At 36.3% G+C, this 19,145-nt stretch overlaps 1 protein-coding gene across 1 annotated transcript in view; it reads left to right on the forward strand.

Annotated features, from left to right (window-relative positions):
* Positions 1–19,145, forward strand: part of Sntg1 (syntrophin gamma 1) — a 774,750-nt gene that overhangs the window by 602,062 nt on the left and 153,543 nt on the right. Inside the window, exon 13 of the mRNA XM_090338807.1 lies at positions 16,866–16,904. Coding sequence (XP_090194933.1) covers positions 16,866–16,904 — 39 coding nt within the window. The remainder of the gene's footprint in view (positions 1–16,865; positions 16,905–19,145) is intronic.

A 19,145-nucleotide genomic window follows, 5' to 3' on the forward strand; every position in this document is an offset into this window, starting at 1 on the left:
TGGATTTATGCTCTCTCATCTTATCCTTTCTCCTTCATCATCTATAATCCCTGTGGCCCCAGATAAGATCTTAGAGCCACTTTGACCAAACCAGGGATTTCAATATACACTCTCATGTTAGTCCCTTGTTTTCTCCAGCTGCAAGTCTGAACCCTACTAGACAACTCCAGCATTCCTGTAGACCCACTAGCAAATATTCTAGGCTGGCATCAGGATTGAGTCCCTAACTAGAGCATCTACTCCACATGTGTTCCTCCCAAATTAATAGGAGCTGCTGTTGAGTTGTCTCTTTGTCTATTCTATGTGCATTTGGGGTCTAGGGTTCTTCACTTGTGAGCTGACATTTTTAGAGAAAAGTAGCTGCACACTGGTAAAAGGAGAAGTCTTCAACGGGTGTATTTTTTTTCATGTTAAGGCATCCGGAAAATACATCAATGATTGAAATAAACATTCAGATAAGTTAGAGTTAAGAGAATAGAGTAGGAAAATACCATCTACAGATATCCTTGCTCCTCAGTCTTGGAGGTATTGGGACTCAGTGGACTGGAATACATATTGGAAATAAATCATTTTCAATGTACTGACTGTAAATAATGGTGAATACTTTCTAGGATGTTTATAGATTCAACAGTTCATTAAAATATGTTGATTTATATACTTGATTTATGTATGTTGATTTATGAAAGTTTATCGTTCGCAAGAGTCAAGTATGGAGTCAAAGCTCCCATCCAAGTAAGAAATACTTCCAAAAATATTTCTAGATGTCCCCATTGGATAATGTGCTGGAAATCTTTCAGACAGGAAACATCTGCATCTCATTGCAGCAACTGAATCCTTGACAGCTCAATATTAGGTAGTCCTTGCTTATACTGAATAAAAATCTGACTTGTGACTTACATTCATTTGTACTAGTTCTGCCTTGGGAAATACACAGTAATTTAATTTCCTCATTCACTTGCATTTATTCAGATACATAGAGGCAAGAATCACATGCTCTAGTTCACTCTTCTGCCGTCCTTTTTTTCATTGCAATATATTTATCACAGACTACTTCTTGCTCTTTTCTGGCAAATTATTTGCAACTGGTCCCTATGGATGTTGAGGTTCCTAATTCCAGTAATTCCACACTTTTCCTTTTTTCTAGATATATGTTACAAGTATTGAATAGCTTGCCTTTGCCCCCTCCATCACCTATTTGTAGTTATGAGTTAGTCAGATTTTTTTTTGAGTTGGTCAGATTTTTAAAAAGCAACTCTAGTAGAAATTCCACAATTTCTCCTATGACTGACTTCTTATATTTGTATAATGAATTTTACACTAGTTCAGTAACACACTCGAAATATAGTAGGAATCATGCATTTAAAACATGTAAGGTAGTGAAAGGACTGAAACATAAAAAAAAAGCTTTGGGATATACAATATGAAAGTAACACAGAAGATATCTAAATAAACTAGGTTTGCAAACAGAAAAAAAGTACAAAGAGAACTGAGTGTGAAGATTCTCCAGAGTGATTTTTTTTGTTTTGTTTTTATTTTGTGGGTCATGGGGCTTGATCTCATCCTGAGCTCTTCAGCTCTACCCCTGGGCCTGGGCTTTGTCCCTGAGGTATTTAGCTCAAGGCTACTGCCCTACCCTTGAACCCAGCCCCACTTCCCATTTTCTAGAGGTTAACTGGAGATAAGAGTCTCAGGCCCTTTAGGGCCCAGGCTGGCTTTGAACCTCGATCCTCATATCTTAACCTCCTAAGTAGCTGGGATTACAGGTATGAACCACCACCCGGCTCCAAAATGATTTTCGTGTCATGGAAAAAGCATGAGGTTTTTTTTTTTTTTTTTTTTTTTTTTTTTTTGCCAGTCCTGGGCTTGAGCTCAGGACCTGAGCACTGTCCTTGGACTTTCTCAAGGCTAGAGCTCCACCACTTGAGCCTCAGCACTACTTCCGGTTTTTTTCTATGTATGTGGTACCGAGGAATCGAACCTGGGTCTTCATGCATGCTAGGCAAGCACTTTAACCATTAGGCAAAACTCCCGGCCCCCTGAGTTTTTTTTTTAATATGCTGAATTTTGGGTACTGGGTTTCATCCCCAGGACATTGCACTTGCAAGGTAAATGCTTTGCCACTGAGTTCCAACCCAGTCCAAAGATTGAGCTTTGACACCATGAAGCTTGGTATAAAATCCCTACTTCTTGACTTACAAGTTATGTGTACTTGAACTTCTATTTCCTTCTTATAAATCAGTGCTAAGTAGCCTTTAGACAATGTGAGGATAAAATTGAACCAAGTGTTTTCAAGTTCTTCCTCTTCAGCACCTCCTGAAGATTTATCATTTTCTTCCTACTCAGTTGTATTCTAAATTAAATGACTCAGCCACAATAATGGTTAGATGCCATTTATTGTATATTAAATTGATCTATCCCTGTGGAATATTTATTTAGGACACTGAGAGTTGTTTGGGTAACAGAATGATAATAAATTTGTATGTGGGTTTAAATTCATGCAGTATCCAAGCCATTAAGCAGTTCAGAGTTCTCCATTAAGTTTCTCATTTGTGAAAAACACAGAAGAATCAGGTAGAATGAAATTCTCTGTTAGCTAGACTTGCCTAAATCACTTCCAATCATTCTTTCTTACTATATAACACTAAAATGGTGCTGGTTCGTGAACACAGAATTCCTCCTGACATTTTCAACGTACCAACTAGAGATGAGAGAAAAAAATACCTCTTCAACTTGCAACACTTCTATATATTTCATACGGATGTTATTTATTGGAAAATATATATAACATTAAATATACAGAGTATACATGTATAAATGTATGTGCATGTACAAATATGTAAATATACAATATGGTGAATGACCTAATAGCTTAAAATAAGAAGAACATTATATATTGACTGAGAAGACCATGTGGCTTTATTTTTCCGCTGACAAAAATTGAGGATGGCAGTGCTTCTTGCTAAGTTTCTTGCCACAAAGACCTTAGATCTGAAAACCTTTCCCACCATCTGTCAAATGATGTTTTTTAAATCCTGTTTGCCACTTCATGCTTATATCAGATCTATAGAAGTGTGAAAATATTTCAATGTTAAGGATAAAAAAATAAAAGGAAGAGAAATAAGGGATGCCAGGCACAGCTGTTACCTTTCACTAAGGAAAGAGAAAATTCCCCAGAAATCTTTTTATTGGGTTAGTGCTCATTTCTCATCTTAAACTCAGTCCCCTTGACAGGCCTTACAGTTCTTGTGAGTTGAAGGGGAAAATTGACAGATGTGGCCAGAAATTTATCTTTCTTCTAAGCTGATAGTGGGATATAACAGGAAAAAATGATTGTGAACACATTTTTGAAAGAATCAAACAATATCTACTAAATTGCTTAATGTTGAAAGATACTAATCTTAAAGGAGAGAGGAAAGGACCAGAGTGAGAGTGGGGGAAGAGAAAGAGGAAGAGTAAGATGAGAGGGAGAGGGGAAAATTGAGGGAGATAATTTAATCAGCTATTTGCATTTATTCAATAGACTTTTCACCTATTTTTCTATATTTTACAGATTTAGCAATCAGATGCAGGTCATATGTTTGACTTAGAGAGATCTACAGAATTAGATAACAGACATAAGTTGAAAACAAAACAAACATTTCCTGCTATAAAGATATTGTCTGTGAAAAGCTCAGAGTAAAGACTTCTGTTATGTCAACCACACTGAAAAGACTCAACAAAGCTTGTAGGTGAACTGAAAGTCAGGCTAGAATAAAGCCTTGCAGAAAGGAGATTTTTCTGGAAATGAGCTAACAGCTGTGATCAGAGGTTGTGACTTGCGATTGTGACAAGATTGATGTCACTTCAGGAGACCTTTCCTTGGTCTTTGTAGTGGCTGACAGGTCGCAGTTCTTATATGTACTTTTAGTGTTCTTGTGTTGTTCTCTATGAGGACTTTTTTCTTTTACATCACAATGTGTCAGACATGTACATGTCAAATAAAAGTGGGTTACAGCAAGTGAACTTCAACAACTACGAGGATGGTTGCCTAACTAAAAATGAAATCAAGGTTGAGTCGGCTTACTATAACGCAGTCATCCTATTTTTCACTTTTTTATATAATGAGAGAAAAGATGCCAGTGAAAGAGCCTAGCTTGTCTCCAAAAAATTATACAACAGAATTTAGTTTTCTTTCTTAAAAAAGTGAGTTTCGATGATGCAAAAGAATCAACCAACTTTTATTTATCACAACCCAACATATCATGAATATTAAATTCATGATGCAATAATGATACATTATCTCAGAGTTATTGCATAATTATATGCCCCTGAACCAGCCATCCCTGGGTGCCTACCTCTGGCTTCTTTCTTCCTGACCTGATCATGCTAGCTTTGGTACAGTCTAGTGGTCTTCTAGCTATGCAAACTGCCTGGAGACCTCACCCTAACATCCTTACCCCATTACATTTCTAGTACTTGGGGATGCACTTCTGGCTAGTCTTCATCGTTCCACAGAGGTAGGAGCAAACCTTACCATATCTATCAGATTCTCTGGTCTCAAGATAACCTAATGGGATGTGTTTAATACCCGCCTTGTCCATCCATCCCAAGACCAGGAACAAAATGAAGCCAGCTAACAAACTGCTCAGCACCAGTTTTGATTACTAGCTGATCTTTTGATGAGGGGGTGGCTCATGAGGCTTGTACTCTGGGCCTGGGCTCTGTTCCTAAACTCTTCAGCTCAAGGCTAGGATTACAGGGCATGAGCCACTGTGGCCAGTCCTTCAATACATTTTATCATATCTGACTTTGTGTCATACTCCCTTTCTAAGGAAGTAGGAGCTTTTACATATACAAGCTCATCATTGGATGTAAAATCAAACAGAGATATAAATGAAGTGTGCTTAGTGGATGGATGAAGGTCTTCAGCTAAAATTCATTTTTTTTGCAGCTGCTCAGCTCATTATATTGTAGACATCTCTAATTCAAAAATGGAGTTTCAAAGTTAATATTGTCTGAGTAAGCTGTAAAGGTGGCTACATAAGCCACACCTGAAGGTTTACCTTGGGTTTTTGTGTCAAATCATTACATTTCCTTTCTTTTTCTTGCCAGGCCTGGGTGGGGCTTGAACTCAGGGCCTGAGCAATGTCCTTGGACTTTCTCAAGACTAGAGCTCTACCACTGGCCTCAGCACCACTTCCTGCTTTTTTCTATGTATATGGTATCGTGGATTCAAACCTGGGTCTTAGTGCATGCTAGGCAAACACTCTACCCCTAGGCCAAACTCCTGGCTGAAGTTTCCTTTTTTTTTTTTAAATAATACTGAAAAACAAATCTGAAGAGATTTTATTCTGTATTTGATACTGGGACTTCAACTTGGTCCCTGGGTACTGTTGCTTAGTTTTATGCTCAAGGCCAATACTACATTAGTTGAGTCAGAGCTGCACTATTGGCTCTTTGCTAGTCAATCCAAGATGGTCTCATATTCTACTTCATAGGACGGATTCAAACTGAGATGCTTTGATGCAGCCCCCTGAATAACTAGGATTACAGCATGAGCTATCTACGAGGGTATAAAGCTAAACCTATGTAAAAATACTAACAGATAAATACAATTTTTGTTATTGTCTGAAACCCCTGTAGCCATTTTTCTCTTCTATTTTTTCTATAGCTTTTTGTATCACATTTATCTCAAAGACCTAGAATTATTTGTTGAATAACACCAACAAATAATTTTGATCATATGTTATAATAGTATTTCACATTTCTATGAACCTTCTATGAAGAAATTGATTCCATTTAGATAGGTTTTGTTTTTTTTGTACCCATGCCTTAGGCATTGAGTTGAGTTTGACTCTACACTGATGTCAGATTAAATCATGCGATCTTGTAACTTACTCATCCCCAAGCTGAGAACCGTTCACTACATAATAAAGATCTTGACACACTAAAGTTATTTTTCTAGTTGAAATGTTGTAAGGACTTTGTTACTATTGACTCTTACATATTGTATTCACTACATTTTTTTTGAAACAGAGACCATATATACCTAGTTCTGAAACATGCCTGGAAACAAAACATGGAATGCATTGTGGCACTGACACAACAAGAAAATTCCCTATGACTGTGTGTAATCTCAATGGCAATATTGCATGCCCAAAATCTACTCCAGCCCTTCTTCATACACAGGATCCTGTCATTGAAAGAACACAAGCCCAAAGCTCATCATTCTCTGATAGGAATGTTCGGTGCCCAGTCCTCACTGGAGACTTGGGTTTCAAGCATGGAGCTTGTGGGTGGAGGAATACTTTTGCTCCTGCACTCCTGATACGCATACATCCCATGCTCCAGTACACAGTGCTGATGGTGGAATATTATGAATCATAAAGAAGCAATCCCAACAGACTTCTACAAATACAAACAAGTCCTTCCAGTCTGAACTAAATAGGTTGCTCATTTCTAGAAGATATTTCTTTTTTTTTTTTTTTGCCAGTCCTGGGCTTGAGCTCAGGGCCTGGGCACTGTCCTTGGACTTTCTCAAGGCTAGAGCTCTACCACTTGAGCCTCAGCACTGCTTCCGGCTTTTTTCTATATGTGGTACCGAGGGATTGAACCCGGGTCTTCATGCATGCTAGGCAAGCACTTTAACCACTAGGCCAAACTCCCGGCCCCTCTAGAAGATATTTCTAAGTCACCATATCCTACACATATTCATCCACATTTTCTTCTAGAAATCCTCTTTAGCCTTAGTTTATTTCTTTGAATTTAGCAGTTATTTACTTCCTTTGCTTTACTGAGGAGAATATACAATGTAGAGATCTTTGTTTGATTTTTAAAAAAATTGGAAGAGAGGAGACAGTGGCTCAGCCCTGTAATCCTAACTACTTACGAAGCTGAGACCTAAGGATCGAGGTTCAAAGCCAGCCCAGGCATGAAAGTCCATGAGACTCATATCTCCAATTAACTACCACTAAACCAGAAGTGGTGCTGTGACTAAAAGCAGTAGAGCCCTAACCTTAAACTGAAGAGCTCAAAGACAGAACCCAGGCCTAGAGTTCAAGTCCAGTGACTGGTAAAAAAAAAATGGTACTGGGGATTAAACTTGGAGCATCATGCTTGATAGGCTACTGCTCTATCAAATTGACTGAAGTCACATACACTGTCATTTGGCTTTGAGTTTATTTACTTTTTAAATTGTTTTGGTAATGTATAGAAGGGTTATAGTTACATTAGTCCTGTGGTGGGTGAGTTTTGTTTTACAGAGGGAGTCTTGGGTAAACTTTTCACAGGTCATTCTAAGATTGATTTTCCTACCTTATGCATGCTTCATGCATGGCATGTGTCTCCATATTTAGCACTAGAATTTTCCCTTTGGAGTTTTGTTTAAGAAAAGAAAACCAATATGCTTTTCAGAATGCTTGTTGCTCAAGCAAAGAATTGCAGTTTATTCTAGCTACTAGTTGAAATTTATTAGTTTTAACACTTGTTTCTGATGTTAGTTATTTCAGAAGTATCTACAAGCACATATTATACTATATGTTGGCTGTGCTAAATTCACTTTTTCCTTTCCAATTTGGTAGATTTTTTAAAGCCTTTTTCCTGCCTATTTACTGTTGCTAAGACTATATTGAATGATAGTGGAGAAATAAAGCATTCCTGTCTTATTTCTGAAGATGTGGAAAAGCTATCATTCTTTCACCATTGTGAACAATCATTGTGAATTGCTTGTATATAACTTTTATTATGTTTGGAAAATGCCATTCTATTCCTAGTTTCTTGAGTAGTTCTCTGAAAGGGTTTGAATCTTGTCAAAAGCACTATTATACTTCAATTGAGATGTGTTTTTTTCCCCATTTGTTCTGCTAATATGGTGTTCTATGTTGATTGATTTCAAAATTGCATTTATAAAATACTAGCCTATAAGAAGCATGTGCACAATATAAGAACAAACCTGAAACATCATCTGTAATTACCCACATTTTATCAAGAGTATATGAAATTATAGGAATATACACATTTATTTATGATGTCCAGTTGCAATTATTGAGGAGATTATAAAATCTATCATTTGTCACATGATGCAACGGGACATCATAAATAAATGTGCATATTCCTGTAGGTCACTATCAGGGAAAGTAGATGTTAAGAAATAAAAATAAAAAGACATATATCATAGATTACTGATTAATCCCTATTTCTGTGTTTAATTAATGCTTTATTTGATCTTATTTCATTTTTTATTTTATTTTCTTGTCAGAGTGATGTATAGAGGTAGTTGGTACATTTTCTTGTCAAACATTGTGAACTGCTCCAACATTTTTCTCACTTGCCTTCCCTCTCATTTCCCCCCTCCATGTTATAAAGTTCATTTTCAACATATTGTCTTGTGAGTATCACTGTTACACTGCTTAACCCTTTTCCCTTTGTTTCACCATTTTGTTGTTCCACTTCATTTCCTAATGCAAATAAGCAAATAAACATTTATACAATAAATCAGGTACTAAATTCAGATATATTCACAACAGGGGATAAATGATAAGGGGAAAAACTGAAAGAAAACAAAAGAGAGAAAAAAGGCCACATTGTACATTAAAAACAACAACCACAAAGAAAAATCTTCTGTTTATATATCCTGGAATTCATTTTGCTTAGCCACATGCTCATAGCTATTGAGCTATTGTGATCCTCTGTTAGGAAAATCCTAGACATACATTAATTATTACAAAAGAGGGAAACCACGGAGTCTGTGCTTCTTTATGTCTAGCTTACTTCACTTAATATGATTTTTTTTCCAAGCCTTTCCACTTTCTTACTAATATGGTATCAAAGCAGAAATCATATAAATACTATTGCATTGAATTTGCCATTTCTACCAATGCTGGAATTTGGGCAATTGTTAATTTTAAAATCATCATTTGGTTTTAAAACAAAAATTTTACTTCTTTTCCTAACCAACTCCTTGCAGAGAGTATGTCATTTTTCATTGTCCTTGTGCACTCTTCTCTTAAGCTCTCTTTGCCTGGTATGAATGTATACCTTTTACTTGATGCACTTTTCCTATGGCTCTATCCATACTTCCAGTTCATGTCTCATGGAGCTTAGTGTCTTACAGTGTTTGGGGGAAGACCACCAGACACATAGTGCAGTCAATAACAAGTCTTTATTATTAGCTGGGAATACACTGGGCAGTCAGGTACCCAAAAGTGCAGTCCCAAACCTTTTTTCATGATCCCCTTTTTATTTGTTTGCCTGTCCTGGGTTTGAAATCAGGGCCTGACCACTGTTCTGGGACTTTCTCAAGGCTAGAACTAGAGCCTCAGCACCATTTCTGGCTTTTTTTCTTCTGTTTACCAGGTACCATGCATATATGTGGTACCGTGAATGCTAGGCAAGCACTTTACCACTAGGCCAAACTCCCGGCCCATTTGAAATCATTTTTGATGTGGGGATCCTGTAGCCATTGGGAGAAGCTCTAACATCTCACCATGTATGATTTCCTATCTGTTGTTTTCTCAAACACCCTACTCTCTATGAGCTACCAGGAATGGTGTTTCTACCCAGTCCTTCAAGCTTGGTCTAAAATTTCACATTGATAGAGCTCAAATCTCTATGGCTCTCTCTCCATATTTTGTCTCAGGTCAGAAATAATGCTTCCTCTAAAATGAGAACTTGCTTTTTATTTCTAAACATTGTTTCAGTTTTGTTTGTATGCTATATGCTCTAAATTTGGAATATATCAGAATTATAAAGAAGTTAAAAATAATTCAGCTTATTTTTTTGTTTCTTAATGAACTGTGTTTCAAGTCAAACTTAGAGCCCAAATCTATGCATTTGCTTTGGTTCTGAGTGAGCTGTTTTCTATCTTTTAATTTGTCTAGCCTGTATTTATCATGTACCTTTTAAGACCTGAACATTGCCCTAGATGCTAGTGGTGATGTGTCTGATGAAATAGACAGAAATCTGTGAATACATTAATTGATTATGAAGTAGGACCAGACAAATTATAAAAAATAATGAAAATACATCACAATTAGATGATGACAAGCAATTTGGAGAAAAAGAATTAAGGAAAGGCAAGCTAGAATGGAGTTCCAGTGTTTAGTTCCATTCTGCTACCTTCAGGCGCATATAAAGACACATCATTTTCTTTCCTTTGCACACTGTGAGGACAGTGTGAATTAAAATTTCATTGGTTTACCTTTGTTCATTTCACTTGTTTTGTTTAATTGTTTTGTTCAGATAACTACTTTTTAATTTCAAAGTAAAATTACTCAGTTCATTCTCTAACAAGTTATTATGCATCCAAATCGACCATGGAATTGTAGATATTCACAGATTGTTGGCAACAGGGAAAAAAACCCACAATGTGCTCTAAGTATGTGTGTAAGAATATGTGGCTGTGTTTATAATGTATATTTATCTAAAGGTATCCTTTTCTACTTTATCAAAGGTTCTGCAATTTCTGATTCAGAAAAAATGTTCTAATCCAATTTAGAAAAAAATGAATTAATGCAGGATGTATAAAAATAGCTAACCCCCACCTCAATAAATATGCCATGTGTGATAGTTCAGCTATGTAGGAGGGTATAACTAGGAGTATTACAGTCTCAGGCCAGCTCCAGGTTAAAAATAATGTAATAAAATCCTGTCTGAAATATATCTAAAGCAAAAACCGAATGGCTAGGTATGAGGCTTAAGTGGTAGATTGCTTTCCTAGCCAAGTGTAAGTTAAAAATGCAGTAACAGAAATGAAAAAAAAATGTAATCTAATTAGGCCATCTTATAAGGCAGTATTTTAAAGAAAAGATATTGAGCCTGACACCAGTGGATCATCCTGTAATCCCATCTAGCTCAAGAGGCTGCACTCTGAGAATCTCAGTTCTATGCCAACCCGGCAGGAAAGTCTGAGAGACTCTTATCTCCAATTAACCATCCAAAGAAGCAAGAAGCTGGAAGTAGAGATGTGGCTCAAGTGGTAGAGCATTAGTCTTGAGAAAAAAGGCATTGATACTTTTGTCTATAATATTTGCTTTAAAATAATAATTTAAAATGAGTTATTTTTAAAAATTCATACCTTATATATAAGCTTATTTCATTGAAAAATAAGAATGTACCATCATTTAGACTTTTTTTCCCTGTAAGTTGTACCATCCTGAGTTTAGGTACTTTTCCAAACATAGGAAAGTCACTAAACCAATTCATAGGTCTGTGAAGAACTTTAAGTTGTTTATTTGAGTCAAGGAAGGGAAGGGGAAAAACAAGATGATGAGACAAAGGCCAAAGGATGAACCCATATAACAGTGATATTTACAAGATGATATGTTGGAAATGAGCTTTGCAACTTGGGAAAGGGTGGGGAGAGGGAAAGTCAGAGAGAAATATGGGAGGGATAACAATGTTCAAGAAGCAATGTACTCACTACATTAACAATATAACTGTAACCCCTCTATACTTCACCCTGATAATAAAAATTGAAAAAGGGAAAGAGGAGAAGGAGGAGGAAGAGGAAGAGGAGGAGGAGGAGGAGGAGGAGGAGGAGGAGGAGGAGGAGGAGGAGGAGGAGGAGGAGGAGGAGGAGGAGACACTGAAGGTTCTCAGTCTCAGGCCCTCTCTGCTGCAGTTATCTTCTCTAAGGGTATTTCCAGATTACATTGTATGACCACACACAAGCAGAACAGATGGAATTTGTTTCAGTAACATCGTATTCAGTCCTTTTTAACTTGAAGTCTCCATCAAGTTTCAAAGTCTCTATATTCCCTAGAACTGCAGCGAGATGTCAAGCATGTTTCTCTGCTCAGAAGTTGTGGGAATGTCCTTGTCTTTGTAAAATGGTCTATAATTTAAACAGGTCAGATGGCTGATTGTGTTTGAAAGAAACATTTTCAACTAGGGTCACAAATGAACTCCTAAATCTACACACTTGCTTGAGAATATAATATCCAGATACCTAGGATATCTACCCCCCAACTTATTTCAGTATTTTAAATTTAAATGGAAAATATAGACTTTGAGATACTTTATATCCCCCCACATACACATGTGTACACACACTTGCAGACAAACACACACACACACACACACACACACACACACACACACACACACGTTGGGTGAACTTCCTGAGATAGCAAACAAATGTGTCCTCTTGCACTTCATGTAGACATTCATTTTGTTCCTCATTCTTGGTTTTGTTGTTGTTGTCATTGGTTGTGGGGCATGAACTCTGGGCCTGGGTGCTGTCCCTGAGTTCTTCAGCTCAAGGCTACCACTCTACCCCTTGAGCCATAGTGCCACTTCCAATTTTCTGGTGGTTAATTGGAGATAAGAATCTCAGGGTCTTCAGTGGCAGGTCTGGCTTTGAATCTCAGTCCTCAGATCTCAGCCTCCTGTGTAGCTAGGATTGAAGGTGTGAGCCACCACGCCAGCTGTGTTCCTCATTCTTAGCTTGAATCATTTTGTACTCAGTCTTGTCAACATATAATTACTGTATGTATATTTTGTAGGTAGAGAATGAATGTTCCTTCAAACGAAGGATTCATAGTTGAGCAGTATCTTCAAAAAGCGCAAAACTTTCGCATGTCCTTTGATATGTACACATTTGCTTCATGTGAATAGGATTAAAGAGGTGTGTGCAAACACCAACTAAGCACAATTTAAAGAGAATCTCAAGGTTTAGCCTCAAATAATTTACTTAAACAGACCCTGAGAATATAAAGCTAATTACAATGACTTGTAAGGATAGAAGACAGAGGTATAATCAAAAGCCAAAGTAGGATTGCACTGTGAGAATTATTATCCCCAGAAATCAGCCAGAGATCAAACCATAACTTAGAAACACAGCTTCTCTGTTTCCAACAGTAGCAATTTTTAGACTATTTTAAAAATAATTTTGTTGCTAAAACTATATTATTCATGATTTCATAGTTTATGTAACTAATTCAACATTAACACAACATTAAGAACAATGACTTATTTTAAAAGTAAATTAATAGATTTTTTTGTTTGATCTAAAATGGAATCTGCTTTATTGATACTAGTTGTTCTGATTACAAATAAGTACTTTTCATAAAAATTGCTGTTAGCCTTTTCTACATCAGAGACTTAGAGCCAGACACTGGTGGCTCATGCCTGTAATCCTAGCTACTCAAGAGGCTGAAATCTAAGAACCATGATTGAGAGCCAGATCAAGCAAAAACCTCCATAAGACTCAGATCTCTGCATAAGGACCACAAAAGCTGGAAGTGGAACTATGGATCAAGCTTAGGGATAACACTCAGGCTCTGAGTTCAAACCCCAAGACTGTCACAAAAACTAAATAAGATCCCAGTCTGATCAAGATACATGATATGTTTATGTGGATGTCAAAATGAAACCTCTTGTAAAAGTTAACTGATGCTAATAAAAAAAAAGTGGAGAAAAAGCCTATAATCCTAGCTCCTCAGGAGGCTGAGGTCTGAGGACCTCTGTTCAAAGATAGTCAATGCACAAAAATCTACCAGGCTCCTATCTCAATTAACCATTGGTGCTATGTTTCAAAGTGGTAGAGAGGTAGCCCTGAGCTAAGAGCTTAGGGTCTGTGTCCAGGCACAGAGTTCAAGCCCCATAATTTACAAAGAAAACAAAATTTTAAAAAAAGAGTTCATGTGTAATTTGAGATTTCCAAGATATAAGTGCAAATAAAAGAAAATAACAGTGTGGGATGTTTACCATTTAATGGAAAATAAATTGTAAACAACTTACCATGGTTGGTTTTAAGAATTTTCAACCTAAGTAACATGCATTTGGTGAAATCGTTTTTCAGCTTTTGACTTTTGAGCTTTTCCTGCACTCGAGATAGGAGTTGTAATAACTAATCTACACTGTTCTGGGTGGCTGAAATGTGCTATGCATCAGAGTAGATAGATTAAAAGAATTTTCAGTTTGTGATAGGCATAGCAAGATATAGTCCCACCATAAGTTATCAAGAAGTATTCATGCATATATACAAATAAATGCTACAAATGTATTTTATATGTCTGTAAGTCTATAAAATATAAATAATTCTTAGAAATTGAGATTAAAAGGGAATGAACATAAGGGTTACCCTTTCAAAAAATATTAAATTTCAGATTGTTAGAGTATTTTGTTGTTATTGTTGTTGCTTTATCTTTCTCCTAGTCCTGGAACTTCAACTCAGGGTCTGTTTGCTGTCTCCATGTCTCTTCGTGCTCTATAGGAACTAAAGCTCTACTACTCTACTAGCTCTACTCCTATAGCCACAGTACCACTTCCAGGTTTTTCTGTAGTCTCATGGACTTTTCTGGTCAGGCTGGATTCAACCCATGATCTTAGCCTCCTGAATAACTAGAATTAACAGGTCTGAGCCACAGATGGCTGGCTGGAGCTTGGATTTTATTTTTTCTCTTCTTTTCTTATCATTATCAGTAGTAGTAATAGAAATAGTAATAGTCGTCATCGTTGTAGTAGTAAAGCAGTTCAAGGATCAACATCAGTTCTTTCTGCTTGAAGTATTGCTTGGTTATTTTGCTTGTAGCAAGTGTTCTACAACTTGGGTCATGTTACCAATTAGTACTGTATTTTTCTGATTAATTGGAGATAAAAACTCATAAACTTTTCTGCCTGGGCTGAGTTTGAAGCATAATCTTCTCATCTTGGGCTCCAGACTAGCTAGGATCAGGCCTGAGTCACCAGAACCCATTCCTGATTTTTACTTCATGTGGAAAAGAATGCATCAAAAGAGGCAGCTCCTGTGGCAGGTGACACAGCTTCTATGGCACACCTCTTCCTGTTTCTTTGGTCATTTGCTTCTTTAGGCTTGTATTTAAATTAATATGTGACTAAAATGGCATAGATAATCTTGTCCACATCACACAATTATAATGTAGAAAGACACAAAGTTTTTCTTTGCCAGTTAGATTAACAATGTGGTAGAACTTTAATAAGTATTAACTCATTCTGACTGATTACTGGAGAAAGTTACAATAATTGTACAAATAGATGTCATAACAGATGAGGAAAATCATGAAGCCTATGTTTGTTTGGGTCTGGCTCACTCATAATTTTTTCAAGTTTTTCCATTTCCTTACGAATGGTACAATATTATTCTTTCTAATGGAAGCATAGAATTCAATGATGAAAATACGCCACATCTTCTTGATTCATTTATCTATTGAGGGGTATTTGGATTGATTCTATATCTTAGCTATAGTAAATAATATTGTAATGAACATGATTATGTTGGTATCTTTAGTGTGGCCTTCTTTGTGGCCATTTAGGTAAATGCCTAGGAGTGGGATTGCTGGGTCAGAAGTGTGCGTGTGTGTGCGTGTGTGTGTGTGTGTGTGTGTGTGTGTGTGTGTGTCTGAGTGTGCCACGCCTGAGTTTGAGCTCAGGGCCTGGGCTCTATCCCTGAGCATTTTTAGTCAGTGCTACTGGTCTGCCACTTGAGCTACAGCTTCTATCTCAGTTTTTTGGCTGTTAATTGGAGACAAGAATTTCATGGACATTCTTAATGTAACTAGCTTCAAGCCAGAATCTTCAAATTTCTGACTCCTGCATATTTGAGGTTATAGGCATGAGCCCAGGATATGGCTCTTAATATACTGCTTTGGGCTTATTAATACATGATGTTTGCCAACTGCTCTTTTTACATACATTTCCAAGCCACTCCAGTCTGGCTTTAGAGACTAGGAACCTTAAGGATCTCCAGCATACACCCCCTCAGAGCAACAAGAAAAAGAAAAGTTGAAATTATTGTATCAGTGGAAGAATGATAGCCTTCCTCAAATACAATGGGTTTATTTTCAAATTATCTTGTATGTTTATACTTTAAATTATATTCCCATTCATCAGGCAGACAAAAGGGAATTTGACCAAGAGGGGAAAAAAACAAACAGAGCTAGATTCTGGTGACTTATACCTATAATCTAGATATTCAGGAGGCTGAGATCTGATCACATCAGCCAGGGGAGAAAAGTATACTGGATTTAATCTCCAAAATAACCAGCAAAATACTAGACTGAGGCATGTCTCAAGTGTAGTTTCAGTTATTATCAAAAAAGCCAAGTAAGGACAAGGTCCTAAGCTCATGCCCTCATTGCATGCACATGCACTCGTGCATACACACACACACACACACACACACACACACACACACACACACACGAAAAACAAAACAGGTTATGAGTGAAATAGTCTGTGCATAATCTGATTTAATTATATCATACAGGGTTAACATTTAAGTTTCTTTACAAACTCAAAGAAAACTAATAATAAGTTTTAATCTGCAAAAGCACTGCTCAACAGACATTGTCATATAAGGTCATTTATCTGAACATGGTGTGTATTTTCATTTGATTTGTAAAGTTTGTTTCCATGGTGAACAGCAGAGTAAATGGTTCCTCCTAAGCTTTATTATAAAATCTGGTGAAATGTCATTCATTAAGTTGCTTTAAAGTAAATGTTATACTGTATTTGGTATTCTAGTTGAAAGTATTTCAAACTATAACTTCTTTTCTTTTAGAGTTTCATTATTTTATTTCCTCTTTTAAATCTGGTAAAATCATGAGCTTCTGAAATCATAAGATTTAACAATAAAAACATCGTGAAGTTATCAACCTACATGTCTACATATAGGTAGATAATCATTTAAATTTTATGGAAATAGTGGGTTTTGATCACTTATAATTTGAGAAAAAGAATATGTAAATCTTTTTAAAATGTTCACATATAACATTTGGTATAATTATGAAGGACAATTGACACAATGAATAATTTCACTATTGACAGTAGTACTTTGTTATGTATTAAGTCTTTAAATTGATCCCATAAGAATTTGGGACTTTATGTGAGCCTCATTATTCTCACTTTTTTATTTGTCATTGCAGATTAAAAAAATCAACAGAAACTTTCCTGTAAACCAGCAGGTAAGATCAAGTATACGTGCTATCTGAATTAGTAGTATATTCAATAGTATCTTTAAATGTATGTAATTTCAATGCCATTCAATTTTCATAAGGAAATAATTGTTGATATTTGCTATCTTCAAGAGAAAAAGATTAATTTACAAATTCATTTGATGACATGTAATAATGACATTCAAGTAATTATATTTATAAACCCATCTTATTATGTGTCTTTGGGGCCATATACTGTTACAAAACAAGTAAAACATTTAAAAATCAAGAGATTTCTGCATGTCCATTTCACAGCTTAATCAAAAAGAAACTCTCAGCTTCCTATCATTGTTAGTTACGTTTCAGATCTCGTGTGATATTCTGAGTGTTTTCCTGCCATTTTTTGAAAATCTGTCTTCTCAAAAGCAATTGATGCTCTTGCAACAAGGTGATAGTGGTTTTCTATTGAAGAGATAAAGTGAATATCTGAGATTTATTGAAAGGTGATTTGCTTTTACAAGTTCAGTGTCATTATAGGAACATCTAATAAAACATTCATAGTATAACACTGATTCTATGTATGTTAAACATGTGTGGGTTTGTCTCAATATTATCTCCTTGGAACCATAGACCAGTACACATCAAGAATCTCCTGCTTTTAGTGTTGAAGATTTTGGAGTACTGTTTATTGAACTCAAAAGTAAGGATTTTTTTTGAAATTTGCTGGTAATATTTCAAATGAGTCTACATTAGTGTAACACATGAAAACAAATTATGATGGGTCCGATTTATAAACTTAACATCAACTTCGTTTTGCCACCATTGAGCAAAACCTAAATCTGTGAAGGCACCTAGAAAGCTCTCTGTGCAAGATCTCATCACATGTCAGTAGATAAATGTGAAACTGAGAAAAGATCACATGACATGATGTATTTATTAATGATATATAACTTACAAAGTTCAATAGTTAGAAATTTCAAACAGCCTCAAATATACCAGATTACCTTTCAATTTAAGTGTGAAATTACTTATCTTCAACAATTTTGCTTAATGGTGATTATATTTAAAAGTCTATTAAATTATACTTTGTAAGTTCTCAACACATGCCATGACACTGTTAGTATTTCTAATCTTTGCTATGGGTTTTTTGGAATATCTAACATATGCTAGCCCAAAAAGTCATGTGGAACTTCAGTGCTAATGAGAAACCTTAACTTTGGGGAATTAAATATATGTTTTCATCTGTGGTCTTTCCTAACTTGAATCCTTCACCCTTGGGACTAAAGATTTGTATAGATGCAGAAGATGATAAATCATGTCCCAATCTACTCCTTCTGAAATTGTTTTAGGCACCCTTGTTTTCTGTGGCACAGGCTCTCAGGTCACTTGCTCTATGAAGAAGCCTCTCATTGTATTCCAGGTGATTCTAGTTTAAGTGGGTTACTAATAACACCCTGAAAAGTCCACTTTAATGGTTTCATAGAGCTACTATATAGGGGGAAATTCCATTAGAGACATTATCCAAATAGAAGATTCATCAGCTTGGGGGCAGGGGAGGAGGCAGAGAGTTGTAATAGGTATCTGTAGGGACAGCTCATTTATAGTTAAATATATAAACACAGATATTGTGGAATCTAGATGGGCGCCAGAGGCTAACTAGTCTTATCCTTGTTACTTAGGAAGCTGAGATCTCACTTGGTTCAAGGCCAGGTAGGAAAGGTTCATGCAAATCTTATCTCCAGTTAATCACTTAAAAGATGGAAGTTGAGCTGTGTCTCAAGGGGTGGCTTGGTAGCTCTGTGCACAAATTTGAGGGAAAGTACCCAGGCCCTGAAATCAAACCCAGGATCAGTATATTAATAAGAAAAAACAAAAACCTTGTAGACACAAGATTGGAAGATACCCAAGTAAAATGTGACTTGTCTCTAGATATGTTGGAGAAAACAAGAGCATTTTAAAGGAAAATATAAAATTCTACTTCTGGCATAGCATCAGAGGAAAGGGGAGTAAGGAGATCCAACTTTAATGTAAAGAAATCAATGAATATCTAGCAAAATGGTCAGAATCAGCTCATCATACATGAAGAAATTATTTGTTTATTTTTAGGGTGATGTATAGAGGGGTCACAGTTACACTCATCAGGTAATGGCTGAATTACTTCTTGAACATTGATACCCTTGCTCATGTCGTGTCCTCCTTTCCCTCCTTCTACCTCCTCCCATTCATTTTGTTTCCCCCTTCCCTTCCCTATTTTAGATAAACAAACCTTTA

Source organism: Megascapheus bottae, chromosome 9 (assembly GCF_031878675.1).
Source record: "Megascapheus bottae isolate mThoBot1 chromosome 9, mThoBot2.hap1, whole genome shotgun sequence".
Taxonomy (NCBI): Eukaryota; Metazoa; Chordata; class Mammalia; order Rodentia; family Geomyidae; genus Megascapheus; species Megascapheus bottae.